Raw genomic sequence first — 14,148 nt, forward strand, 5'->3', positions numbered from 1 at the left:
GCCCTGAGGCTGCTTCAAGGTGGAGCCTGGGCTCTGGGCCCAGTGGGTCCCACACTGGCCTCGGGGCTCAGTGCCAGGACCCTGTGAGATAAGGCCTCCGGTGAGGCAGATTGAGATTTGTAAGAAGCTCCTGACCCCGAGAGGAGTTTTGTGGGGACTGGCTGTACCGGGGGGCGGGCTGGGGGGCATCCCTAAGAGGAAAATCTTAAAGGATTCAACCCAGCTCCATTGTGAGCCTGGGGGTCCCCTGGAGCCTTCTGCCCTGTTCCTTCTGGCTGGATGGAAAAGGAACCCAGACAGTGGGGTCCGAGTCAATGGCCCACTTCCAGTGGTGGACTAAAGGAAGTTGCTCTCCTACCATTCCTGGGAACGCATGGGGTCAAGCTCTGCTCACACAGCCTGAAGTCACCAGAGGTTGGGGTGCCTCCCAGTGGAGGGGCTGTGCTAGGACAGAGGGGACCCCATTCCTCTCTCCTCTTCCACTCTTCGCCTTCGTGTCCACCTTGTCTGCTTTTTTTTTCTCTTCCCACCCCTCTCTCCCCCCGCCCCACTTTTTGTTGTTTCTTACAGTACTAGAAATGGAACTCAGGGCCGGAACATACCAAGCAGTCTCTTCTACTAAAGCAATAGGAAACACAGTTGGGGTTTGGCTACACCGTCAGGAAATACTGGAGCCAATAAATAGGATGCTCTGTGAGACCAGAGGCTGGTGGCTCACACCTGTAATCCCAACTACTCTGGGGGCTGAGCTAGGAGGCCCTCAGTTCAAAGCTAGCCCCTAAGCACAAAACAAATCTGGGAGATTCTTATCTCCAATGAGCCAGAAAAAAGCCAGATGTGGAGCTGTGGTTCAAGTGGTAGAGCACCAGCCTTGGGCAAAAATAAATAAATAAAAGCTGAAGGACTGTGCCCAGGCCTGAGTTCTAGCCCTAGGAATGGAGGGGGAAGGGAAGGGGAGAGGGAAAGCACAGCAAATTAGGGAGGATGGAGCACCCACAAATGAGGGAAAGATAGCCAAGTGTGGTGGCACATACCTGTAATCCCCAGTATTCTGGAATCAGAAGCAAGAGGATTGTGAGTTCTGGGCCGCATAGGCTGCACAGCACAAGAAGGCCCTGTGTGGGGGTGGGGGATGGGGGCATCCAGGCATATGTCAACCAGTCAGTTTCCTTAATAGCGTAAAAAGCAGCACATGCCAGTTAGAAACACTAAACCGCAGTAGAGTATACAGACAGAAACCACAGAGTATACAGACAGAAATTTCAGACTGAGCATGGTGGTTCACACCTGTAGTCTCAGGCCTTGGGAGGCTGAGACAGGAAATCACAGGGGTTCAAAGCTTGCCTGGGGGGGGGGGTGGCTGGGAATATGGCCTAGTGGCAAGAGTGCTTCCCTTGTATGCATGAAGCCCTGGGTTCGATTCCCCAGTACCACATATATAGAAAAGGCCAGAAGTGGCGCTGTGGCTCAAGTGGTAGAGTGCTAGCCTTGAGCAAAAAAGAAGCCAGGGACAGTGCTCAGGCCCTGAGTTCAAACCCCAGGACTGGCAAAAAAAAATTAATAAATAAAAAGAAAGAAAAAGAAATGTAGAAGCATGTCTGGGCTGCCTGGTGAGACCTTGTCTTAAACAAATGACAAGCAAAATAGCTACAGCATTTTATTGCCCTCCCACTAGAGTGAATTGACCCCAGGTGGGAAGAACCCTGCTAGTTCATCCCCCTCTGCCCTCCCGCTCCTCCCCCCTTCTCCTGTTGCTCCCCCCTCCTCCCCCTCCCTCTCTGTCTCTCTGCTTCCTCCTTTATTCCAAACGGGACCACTCCATTGTCTGTGTCCCCTCCTGCATGAGGTCAGGCCAGGCCCGGGATGAGCGCGGCCTGTCCCTGTGGCCCTATGACCCCATGTCCCTGTGTCCTGTGTCCCTGTGTCCTGTGTCCCTATGTCCCATGTCCCTGTGTCTCATGTCCCTGTGTCCTGTGTCCCTGTGTCCCCATGTCCCTGTGTCCTGTGTCCCCGTGTCCCGTGTCCCTGTGTCCCGTGTCCCTGTGACCCTGTGTCCTATGTCCCATGTCCCTGTGTCCCATGTCCTGTGTCCCCATGTCCCTGTGTCCCATGTCCCATGTTCCTGTGTCCCTGTGTCCCGTGTCGCTGTGTCCCATGTCATGTATCCCTGTGTCTCTGTGTCCCATGTCCCTGTGTCCCCATGTCCCTGTGTTCTGTGTCCCTGTGTCCCATGTCCTGTGTCCCTGTGTCCCCATGGCCCTGTGTCCCTATGTCCCATGTCCCCGTGTCTCGTGTCCCTGTGTCCCCATGTCCTGTGTCCCCATGTCCCATGTCCCTGTGACCCTGTGTCCTATGTCCCATGTCCCTGTGTCCCATGTCCCTGTGTCCCATGTTCCTGTGTTCCCATGTCCCTGTGTCCCTGTGTCCCCATGTCCCTGTGTCCCTGTGTCCCCATGTCCTGTGTCCCCCATGTCCTGTGTCCCTGTGTCCCCATGTCCTGTGTCCTGTGTCCCCGTGTCCCCATGTCCTGTGTTCCTGTGTCCCTGTGTCCTCATGTCTGTGTCCCTGTGTCCCCATGTCCTTGTGTCCTGTGTTCCTGTGTCCTGTGTCCTGTATCCCTGTGTCCCTGTATCCCTGTGTCCCCGTGTCCTGTGTTCCTGTGTCCCTGTGCCCCTGTGTCCCATGTCCCTGTGTCTCATGTCCCTGTGACCCTATGTCCTATGTCCATGTCCCTGTGTCCCATGTCTCTGTGTCCCATATCCCTGTGTCCCTGTGACCCTGTGTCCTATGTCCCATGTCTCTGTGTCCTGTGTCCCTGGGTTTCCTGTCCCTGGGTCAAGAGACAAGGCGGGACATGGCCCCACACAGTGCCGCCTCTGCCAGCCTGTCCACCCAGTGCCTGCGCCATTGTGGGGTGGAGTTTGCCACTCCATCTACGTATGCCCAGGTTCTCTGAAGTCATCCCAAGTCTCCTTTTGAGGGGGAGAGTGGAGGGGGTACTAAGGTTTGAGCTCAGGTCCTGGTATTTTCTAGGCAGAAATTCTGCCATTCTAGCCATGCCCCCAACGTGGAGCCACGCCTCTGACTGCAAGCCATGCCCCCTCATTGAGTCTCACTCATAACACGACCACACTCTAACACTTAGCCACGCCTCTGACTGCAAGCCACGCCCCTTACCAAGAGTCATACCCCTAACACAGCCACTCCCCTAGCACTGACACACGCCCACTTGTCATGGCCACACCCCTAACCCGTGCCTGCAGCGCTGATCCACGCCCCTTTGCCACTGAGACACGCCCATAACAGCCTGGCCCCATCGCTGGGCCACGCCCCCACCCCCCACTCAAGCCGTCTAAACTGTGCTCAGCTTGTTCCAGCTAAAAGCTGCCTTGTGCAGTTAAGTTCCATTTTGAGCGGAGGTTTCCCTCCATCTTAACTCCTATGCAAGGAAAGGGCCTCAGGGCCTTCAGGACCTTCAGGGAACCAGGAACATCTGCAGGCTGTAGATGTCTCAGGTACCGGCAGATGGGAGGTTTTGCCAGGCCATACGTCTGGCCCAGAGCACCTTGAAATGATGGGAGAAATGGGATGGGAGAGGAGACCTACGATCCCGTGCCCCAAACCAAGCCTTGTAGCGCTGACACTTCTCCCTGAAGGCAGAGCCACCGCCCAGGACAGCTGGCAGAGCACCTTGATGAAGCCACACCTAAGAGCCAAACTGCCAGAAAGCCAGGGAAGGAGCCCGCAGTCTGCCACTCTTAATCCCAAGAAAAGTCTCAGGTTGCTGATGTTGTGTGTCTGAGATGGCCTGTCAGCCCGGGAGCTGCTTTCTGTCTTGTTAGCAGAGGGATGTCATGTTGGAGCAGGAGGGTCTCTGGGGTCTCGCCCTCCTCTCCTTCCAGACACTCTACTTTGTCCCCTGGGCCTGGCCAGGAGATGAGCTGAAGATTCACAACAAGTGTTAGATTAACCTCTTGAATTATAGCCCATCCTCCACCTGGAATCCTAGCTACTGGGGGGTGGAGGGGGGCAGGGGGTAGGAGAGGAGGAGGATCAAGGTTCAAAGCCAGCCATGGCATAAAATTTATGACACCACACCACCCCCATCTCAACCAACATGCCAGATGCCAACATGACTCAGGCTACAGTCCCAGCCATGGGAAGGCATAGGAAGGAGAATCTCAGCCTGAGATTCTGTCTGAAAAACAAAGCTGGGGACATGGCTCAAGTGGTAGAACACCTGCTTAGCCAGTAGAGTTCAAACCCCAGTGGAGGGAGGGAGGGAGAGAGAAGGAAGGAGGCAGGGAAGTAGGAAGGAAGGAAAGGAGGGAGAGAGGTACCAGTGCCTCACACCTGTTATTCCAGCTACTCAAGAGGCCGAGATCTGAGGATCCTGGTTCAAAGCCAGCCCAGGCAGAAAAGCTCCTGAGACTCTTTATCTCCAATAAACCCCCAGAAAACCAGAAGTAGGGCTGTGGTTTAAATGGCAGAGCACCAGAACTGAGCAAAGAAAGCTCAGGGATGGCGCCCAGGCCCTGAGTTCAAGCCCCAGGATTGGCACACATACACACAAAAAAATCTTGCAGTCGGAGCATTAGAGGCCAAAGCAGGGTGACCACCCTCCCACAATATGGGTGCCCCAAAGGCTTTGTCGGAGCTTTCCAGAACGTTCCCAGACCTCCTGCTCCTCAATGGTGTGTGTGTGTATATGCGCGTGCGTGTGCACGTGTGTCATCCATCACTAACCATGAACCTCATCCGTGTGCCATCATTAACTCTCCATCCCATGAGCCATCAGCCTGCACCTCGCCAGTGCCCATGCAGCAGAGCACGGGGAGGGGGGGTCATGATCCTGCCCCCACTGCCAGCCAGCCATCGGCGCTGCCTGCCCTCCTGCCGGCCGCCCACAGCGCTGTCAGAGCACCTTAGTCAAGCCGCTCCTCATCTTCACCAACCACATTTCCAGGAAGCCAGTCGGGAAGTCTTGAGGCTGCTACTTTGTGATTTCCTCCCCCTTGCCAGAGGCATCATTTTATTTTATTGTTTCTCGGATCTGTGATGGGCCCTGAGGTTTGAGTGCAAGATGGACACATCCAGGTTGGAATCCAGCTCTGGTACTTGCTAGCTGTGGACCCTTGGAAAAGTCACTTCCCCTCTCTGAGCTTCAGCTTCCTCTTATGCAAAATGGTGCCATGTTGGTTCCTGGCAGGGTAGGAAAGGGACCATCACAGGATGCCATGTATGACAGCAAAAACTGCAGCTCAGTCAAAATCATTGTCACACCGGGAGACCCCAATTGCGATCCCTAGTGCATGCTTGTCATCCCAGCCATGTGGGAAGTGTAAGCAGAGGCTCGCTGTCCGGGCCAGCCCGAGCAACACGCAAGACCTTACTGAAAGGCAGCAAGGCAAACATGGCTGCAGGCTGTCTCAGCAGTAAGGTGGGCTCCAGAGCAGGCCAAGGCTCTGAGTTCAAATTGCATATGGGGGGGGGGGGGAGAGCACACTGGGTGCTGGTGTCTCATGCTGTAATCCCAGCTACTCAGGAGGCTGAGCTCTGAAGAATATGGTTCAAAGCCATCCTGGGTGTGCTCGCTTCAGCAGCACATATACAAAGCCAGCCTGGGCAGGAAAGTCTGTGAGACTCTTACCTCCAATATACCACAAAAAGCCAAAAGTGGAGCTGTGGCTCAAATGATAGAGTGCCAGCATAGAATACAAAAGCTCTGAGACAGCGCCCAGGCCCAGAGTTCAAGCCCCAGGATGAGAGAGAGAGACAGACAGAGAGACAGAGAGAGAGAGGTGTTTCATTCCTCTAACTACTTGGGAGGCAAAGATGGGGAGGTTCATGATTGGAGGCCATGGAGGCCAACATGAACAAAAAAAGCTAGTGAACCCCCATCTCAATCAAGAAGCCAGGCATCATGGACTACTGTGGTCCCGGCCTGAGGGAGGTCAAAGGTCAGAGGATCACAGTTGGAGTCCAGCCTGCTTATAAATGTGAGACTTTAGGGCTGGGAATATGGCCTAGTGGTAGAGTGCTTGCCTAGCATGCATGAAGCCTTGGGTTGGAGTCCTCAGCACCACATATATAGAAAAGGCCAGAAGTAGTGCTGTGGCTCAAGTGGCAGAGTGCTAGTCTTGAGCAAAAAGAAGCCAGAGATAGTGCTCAGGCCCTGAGTCCAAGCCCCAGGACTGGCAAAAGACAAAACAAGCAAAAAAAAAAGTGAGACTTTATTAGAAAATAATAACGATGACAAAATGATCTGGGGAACACAACCCAAGTAGTTGAGTGAGCACCTGATGAGCAAGCACAAAGCCCCTAGTTCAAACCCAGCACCAAGCCAGAACAGAGCCAGGGTCAGAGCTGCCATTTCCAGAGCACTTGAATACCACAGACCTGTTTCCCAGAGGAGGGGCACAGTCAAACCCAGGCCCCTCCCCGGTCACCTCCTTTAAGATCAGCTCCAGACTCCCAGAGCTGAATGGAAAAGGGGTTCCGCCAGCTCTATGTGGCGACCAGGAATATCAAGTACTCCTGTAGTCCCTGCCAGCCCTTGGGTGGTCCTGCTCCTGGAAATTTGTGTTTGGTGGACGCTGGGGCCCTGGGCAGGATGGGTGGGGATGGACGGGAGGGCATCCAGCTGGAAGCGTGGCCATTTTCCATCTGCTGCCCAGGGGCGGGGGAACCTGGGCCCAGGCGTTCGTGTGTCTGTGCGTGTTCGCGTGTTCTGTGTTCTCTCCTCTGAGGAAACTCACCGTCTGTCTCCCCTGCCACATCACGTGACCAGGAGCAGCACACGGTAAAGTCTCTCTCTCTCTCTCTCTCTCTCTCTCTCTCTCGTTCTCCATTCCTGCTGCCAGCCACGTGCTTTCTGGGCCTCATTTGTCTGGCCTTGTGTTCTTGGTGCTGTCCTGTCGTTTAATCCAATGACTAAGAACCTGTCACCAGTAGCTCACACCTGTATCACAGCTCCTCAGGAGGAGGCTGATATCTGAGGATGGGAGTTCAAAGCCAGCCCAAGCAGGAAAGTCCGTCAGACTCTTAGCTCCAATTAAACATCAAAAGCTCAGGGACAGCGCCCAGGCCCCGAATCCAAGCCCTAGGTCACACACACACACACACACACACACACACACACACACACACACAGAGAGAGACGCTGATCCCCAGGGGACAGAGTTTGTGTCACCCCCTGCCTCTGCCATTCTGATCATTTCTTGCCTCAAACACAGGGTGTGGCGTACCCTCCCTGAGACCCATTTCTAATGATGCAAAGAACTGGGGTGAGTAGTGACACCCCCATACACACCTCCCCCAGATTGGGGGAGGACGAGCCAGGTGACCAGGAGCAGGGGGCTGGGGCAGGAATGGACAATCTGCACCTCGGTGATTTGGCAGCAGTCGGGCACTACGATGGATGCCTGCAATCCCAGCCCCGGAAAGGCTGAGGCAGGCAAAGGGCAAGTTCCAGGACAGCATGGGCTCCACAGTGAGACTTCTGTCTCAAAAATACACAACAGGCTGGGAATATGGCTTAGTGGTAAAGTGCTCACCTCCTATACATGAAGTCCTGGGTTCAATTCCTCAGCACCACATATATAGAAAAAACCAGAAAGGGCACTGTGGCTCAAGTGGTAGAGCCTTGAGCAAAAAGAAGCCAGGGACAGTGCTCAGGCCCTGAGTTCAAGCCCCAGGACTGCCCCTGCCCCCAAAAAACACAACAGTACAATGCAGATGGGGGACAAAGAGCGTGGCAGGTATGCGTATGGCCAGCTGTGGCCGTGGCAGAGACCAGGAGGTGGGGTCTGATCTCAGAGTACCTTGAACATGCAGCCCTGCAGTTTGCTTGGCTCAGAACTCAGAAGCTCCAGAATTGGAGGTGGAGGAAGGGTGTGGGGGGGACTGGCTGTGAGATAGGGGTGGGGGTGGGAACTGGGGACCCTGATGCTGGGGCAGGGCTAGCCAATGAAAGTCAGGGTGGTGGTTTAGGGGAGATGATTCATCTTGACCCCACCATGTTGTTCTGGGTGGGGGCCAGGGGTCCCCCAGCCCACTGCTGAGCCCGTAACAAAGCCGGGCCCAGGCACCAGGTGGGGGGTATTGACCTCAGCTGTGGTCATTTCCTGTCCTCAGCCTCAAGGGAGGGGCTTGCTGTGTAACCCCACTTCGGGCGTCTTCCAGATGCTTCTAGAAGGAGGAAGGCTCCCATCTGCCTACCTTGGCCCTCCTTAAAGAGAACACAGGATCTTTACCCCCTCAGAACAAAAACTTGGGGAGGGCCTGGCCAGCTGCCCTGGGCTGGGGTGGGACCTGGCCACACCCACTGCAGTGGGGCTGCAACTTAACCCCAGATCCCGTGTGGCGCTGGTGGCTCCGCCTGTAATCCCAGTGACTCAGGAGGCTGAGACCTGAGGATCGAGGTCTGAAGCCAGCCTGGTAGGAAAGTCCATGGGACTCTGATCTTCCATGAACCAGCAAAAAGCCAGAAGTAGTCCTGTGGCTCAGGTGGTAGAGCACCAACCTTGAGGGGAAAAAAAAAGCTCAGGGACAAACCCAAGCCCTGAGTTCAAGCCTCAGGACCTACACACACACACACACACACACACACACACAAATACCTCACTGGCTCCTGAGCCCAAACTGGACCCATCTCAAGAAGGAAAAGATTGGGGTGTGCCAGGCTCACCCCAAACTCCTAGATCCAGAGCAATAGGGAATCATACAGAACTTCAACAATGCCCCTTCCATTCTCCCAACCTCATCTCTACTTTTTCTCTTCCCACCCTACCATCCCCTCACAGAGGCAACAGCAAGGGAAAGGACATTAACACCATCAAGTCGCTCCGGGTGCTCCGGGTGCTCCGTCCTCTTAAAACCATCAAGCGCTTGCCGAAGCTCAAGGTGAGGTTGGCGAGGGAGGCCAGCCCTCCCTCAGCGGCTGGCTGAGCACTGCTCACGAACAGCACGTTGATGGGGCATAGTGATGCATGCCTGTAATCCTGGCACTGGGGAAGCGGAGGCAGGACAATTGTAAGTTCAAAGCCAAGCCTGGGCTTGCATAGTGGATTCTGGACTAAGACAGGTTTCTAAGTCTGAACAGGGGAAAAAATGGTTTTCATTTTTAAAGGTCCAGATTTTTTAACTTTAATTTTTTTTTAACTTTTTAAAAAATTTTAAATGCAGTGCTGATAACATAAATTGTGTGTGTGTGTACGTGTGTACGTGTGTACGTGTGCATGCGTGCGCCAGTCCTGGGGCTTGAACTCAGGTCCTGGGCACCGTCCCTGAGCTTTTTCACTCAAGGCTCTACCAGTTGACCCACAGCTCCACTTCTGGCTTTTTGCTGGTTAATTGGCGCCCAGAGTCTCATGGACTTTCCTGGCTTTGAACCTTGATCTTCAGATCTTGGCCTCCTGAGTAGCTGGGATGGCAGGTGTAAGCCAACAGCCCTGGCTGGAGAAATTTGATATTACAAGTTCCCAGCAGGTGGCAGTAAAACGTGCTGAGCTAAAAAACCTCTGTATTACAGAAATGTCTCTAAGCCTTAGGCTGGAGGACCCCATTCCCAAAAGAGGGAGGGCGGAAGGGAGGAAAGGGAGAAGCAAGGAAGAGGGGAGGGAAGGAGGGAGGGAGGGAGGGAAGAAGGAAGGAAGGAAGGAAGGAAGGAAGGAAGGAAGGAAGGAAGGAAGGAAGGAAGGAAAACAGACCAGGTTTAGCCTGTGATCCTGTCCTCTTAGAGGCCGATCTAGTGAGGATCCCAGTTCGAAGTCAGCCTGGGTGAAAAACGTTTCTGAGCACCCTCTGGAGTCTGAGCTGGCTGTATGGCACATACCTGCCATCCCAGTTTCGTGGGAAGCATAAATGGGAGGACTGTGGTCCAGGTCAGCCTGGCCGGAAGTATCTGCCTCAGATACTAAACAAAAAGGCTGCCAGGCACCGGTGGCTCACGCCTGTCATCTCAGCTACTCAGGAGGCTGAGATCTGAGGATTATGGTTCAAAACCAGCCTGGGCTGGGAAGTCTGTGAGACTCTTCAATTAATCACAGAAAAAGCTGGAAGTGGCACTGTGCCAGCCTTAAGTGAACATGGGCCCAGAGTTCGAGCCCCAGGACTGGCAGAAAAGGGCTTTAGGAATGGTTCCATGGTGTCATTTCTGACTAGCAAGCCTGAAGACTTGAGTTCAAACCCCAAAAAGAATAAATAACAAAAGCCAGCCAGTGCAGGTGGCTCACGCCTGTCATCCCAGCTACTCAGGAGGCTGAGATCTGAGGATCAGGGTTCAAAACCAACCCAAGCAGGACAGTCCATGAGACTTTTATCTCTAATGAACCACCAAGAAGCCATTCACGGAGCTGTGGCTCAAGTGGTAGAGCACCAGTCTTGAGCAAAAATGCTCAGGGATGGTGCCCAGGCCCTGAGTTCAAGCCCCAGTCTCTGCAAAATAAAAACAAGAACAAGACTTGAGTCTGACTCTGAAGCTTCTCTCTCAGATGGAGTCACTGCCAGTGGGGGTGTCAAGGGGGGGTTCACCTCCAGGGTTCCCCCTCAGATGCCCAAGGTCTGCAGGGATCCTCATCTCTACATGACGGATGGGACATGTGTGGTCCTTCTGCCGTCTGTTCAGGGGACAGTGTCTGTTCAGCAAAGATGCCACATCTTCCCACAGCTCGCGGCACCCTGGCAGGCAGACCCCATGAGTGTGGAGGTTTGGGGTGCTTTCATCTCACGCTGCCTCTACCACCCCACCCCACAGGCTGTGTTCGATTGTGTGGTGAACTCACTGAAGAACGTCTTCAACATCCTTATAGTGTACATGCTCTTCATGTTCATCTTCGCCGTCGTGGCCGTGCAGCTGTTTAAAGGGAAGTTCTTCCACTGCACTGATGAATCCAAGGAGTTTGAGAAGGACTGCCGGTGAGTTCTCACCTCGGGGAACCCCCGTGAGGGAGGGGGACAGACAGCGGGGAGAGGGGCCCTCTGGGAAAGCACAGCAACCTGCAGACTTGCATCTGGAAAAAGCAAATAAAATGGTTCTGGAGCTAGAGACACTCAACCCCACTACCACTGCTGTAGGATTCAGAGTGTAGGTGGGTGTGATGGTGCACGCCTGTAATCCCAGCCCTCAGGTGGCTGAGGCGGGTGGACTGTGAATTCCAGGCCAGCCTGGGCTACATATATACCATGACCCTGTCTCAAAAAGAAATAATAATAATAATAACCCGGTGCTTCCTGCCAACAATTTCTCACCTCTGTCTAGAGCTCAGCAATCATTTTTGTGTCTGTTGACTTGAATTTAGGGCCTAGGCACTGTCCCTGAGCTTTTTGGGTTCAAGGCTGGTGCTCTACCACTTCAGCCACAGTTCTATTTCTGGTTTTTGGAAGCTCACTGGAGACAAGAATCTCATGGACCTTCCTGCCCAGGCTGGCTGGCTTTGAATCCCGATCCTCAGACCTCAGCCTCCTGAACTGCTGGGATTACAGGTGTGAGCCACTGGTGCCCAGCTATCAGTGGCTATATTTTTTTGTCTTTGCAGATCAAGGAGAATCACTTGTCATTCCCATCTTTGTGATAGCTGGAAAGGAGCTATAGACACCAGAGAAATGACTAGAAATACTTCACTTCTGAAACTTTTTTTTTTTAATGTCACTTGGGCTGGGGCAGGAACTCGAGTATCTCAGCCTTCCCCAGTACTGGGATTACAGGCGTACTTGTCAGTTTCTGGGCAGTTTGTTGCTCTCAGATGGGTTCCAGCCCAGCACACCTGCGCACTCCTGTGCCCGCCCCCCCCTCCCCTGTCCCCGCTACTCCGGGGGCGGGGGCGGGGACAGAGGCAGGAGAACCACTCCATCTCAGGTGTTCAAGACCAACCTGAGCAGCTCAGGGAGCCCTCGTGTCCGCACAAATGGAGGATTAGGGAGGGCACTTGGGTCCAGTGGGGACGAGCCCGGGTTTCCTGCCCCCACGGCCCACTGGGTGCAGGCCCCAGGCTGCCTGGCTAGGGCATGGCTGCGTCTGGGGTGGCAACCCCAGGGTGCTCCGGGCCTCACATTGGCGGTTCACGTCTGGCAGGGGCAAGTACCTCCTGTACGAGAAGAACGAGGTGAAGGCCCGGGACCGGGAGTGGCGCAAGTACGAGTTCCACTACGACAACGTGCTGTGGGCGCTGCTCACCCTCTTCACCGTGTCCACCGGGGAAGGCTGGCCTCAGTGAGCGGGGGCGGGGCCTGGGAGGGGCGGGGCCGGCGTGGGGGCGGGGCCCTTCAGGGCCGGGGCGGCATAGCCAGGAAGGGGCGTGTCCATCCGTCGAGAGGCGTGTCGTGGAGATGGGCAGGGCTGTGCCTGGTCTGGGAGAATCCGTGGGGGGAGGGGCGGGGGGGGGGAGGGGCGTGGTCTGGATAGGGGCGGGGCCAGAAAGTAGGGAGAGGGAAGCCGGAGGGAATTGGTCACCTAGCACAGCCCAGGCAGGTGTTAGCTCCCAGACCCCAAAGCAGGGACCTTGCTAGGTGCGAAGGGATGGTCACCAGGGCAGGCTCGAGATTGGTGGGCAGCTCAGTGGCAGGGGGCGTGGCTATGTCAGTGGATAGGGCGTGGCTCAGTGAGGAGCGATGTATGGAGGGTGGGTGCCTGCTCTACGTGGGGTGTGGCTCCGTTGTAGACTGGATCGGTGTCGGGGGCGTGGCTATGGTGGCCGGTATAGGCCATGTCATGATAGGGTGGTGCTCCATGTGGGGCGTGGCCCAGTGTGGTGCGTGTCTCTGTGATAGGGTGGGGCTCTATGTGGGGCGTGGCCCAGTGTGGTGCGTGTCTCTGTGATAGGGTGGGGCTCCATGTGGGGCGTGGCCCAGTGTGGTGCGAGTCTCTGTGATAGGGCGTGGCTCGGCATTGGGGGCATGGCTCAATGACAGGTGTGCCTTTGTAGGGAGCCGGGGCTGTGGCTGTAGACAATGCGGCTCAGTGGTAGGGCGTGCTCAGCATCACAAAAATTTAAAATAAGATCGTGCTGAGCATGGTAATGCACAGCTGTTAACTTCAACTACACAAGAGGCAAAGGTAGGAAAGTAGCCATCCAAGTCGCCCCAGCAGAAACTTGAGACACTATCCAAAAAATAATGACAGCAAAATGGACTGGGTGTGTGTCTCAAGCCATAGAGCACCTACCTAGCAAGTACAAAGCTTGGTACTGAGTTCAAGTCCCAGTACTGCTTCCTACAAAATGTCGGCACCCTCCAGATATCATGACCTTGTGAGTCTGGAAATCTGGCTTGTACTTACCAGTAGATAACTTTCATGTCATTTCTGTTTCCTCTCCATACTTGTGTCCATTCCTGTCCCCACTCCGCCCGCTCCCCACAGGGTCCTCAAGCACTCGGTGGATGCCACATTTGAGAACCAGGGCCCCAGCCCCGGTTACCGCATGGAAATGTCCATCTTCTACGTGGTCTATTTCGTGGTATTCCCCTTCTTCTTCGTCAACATCTTTGTGGCCTTGATTATCATCACTTTCCAGGAGCAGGGGGATAAGATGATGGAGGAGTACAGCCTGGAGAAAAATGAGGTACCATTGCCCATATTGTCACACAGGCATGGTCAGGAACCGACACTTACTTTCTTCATACGGGGCACAGTTGGCAGGGCAGCCCTCATGAACTTTCCTTCATTATGTGACATGTATCAGTCAGTTCAGACCAGGGTGTGCTGCAGTAACAAGCGTGCCAGTCCTGGAGCTTTAACTTAAGGCCCATGCACGATCCCTTCACTTTTTCGCTCAGGCCCAGCACTCAGCCACTTGAGTCACAGCTCCACTTTCAGCTTTTGGGTAGTTAACTGGAGATAAAGAATGTCATGGACTTTCTGCCCAGGCTGGCTTAGAACCATGATCCCCGGATCTCAGCCTCCTGAGTAGCCAGGATTACAGGCCTGAGCCACTGGCACAGGCTAATTTTTTTTTGTTTTTTTCTTTTTGCCAGTCCTGGGTCTTGAACTTTGGGCCTGGGCACTGTCCCTGAGCTTCTTTATGCTCAAGGCGAGGGCTCTACCACTTGAGCCACAGCACCGTGTCTGGCTTTTGAATAGTTAGTTGGAGATGAGAGTCTTGTGGACTTTTCTGCCCCGACTGGCTTGACCATGATCCTCAGATCTCAGCT

At 54.5% G+C, this 14,148-nt stretch overlaps 1 protein-coding gene across 1 annotated transcript in view; it reads left to right on the forward strand.

The window, feature by feature from the left end:
- Positions 1 to 14,148, forward strand: part of Cacna1a (calcium voltage-gated channel subunit alpha1 A) — a 177,937-nt gene that overhangs the window by 129,080 nt on the left and 34,709 nt on the right. The window contains exons 27-30 of the mRNA XM_048342419.1: positions 8,805 to 8,904; positions 10,757 to 10,917; positions 12,074 to 12,211; positions 13,358 to 13,559. Coding sequence (XP_048198376.1) covers positions 8,805 to 8,904; positions 10,757 to 10,917; positions 12,074 to 12,211; positions 13,358 to 13,559 — 601 coding nt within the window. The remainder of the gene's footprint in view (positions 1 to 8,804; positions 8,905 to 10,756; positions 10,918 to 12,073; positions 12,212 to 13,357; positions 13,560 to 14,148) is intronic.

The sequence above is a fragment of the Perognathus longimembris genome, chromosome 3 (assembly GCF_023159225.1).
Source record: "Perognathus longimembris pacificus isolate PPM17 chromosome 3, ASM2315922v1, whole genome shotgun sequence".
Taxonomy (NCBI): Eukaryota; Metazoa; Chordata; class Mammalia; order Rodentia; family Heteromyidae; genus Perognathus; species Perognathus longimembris.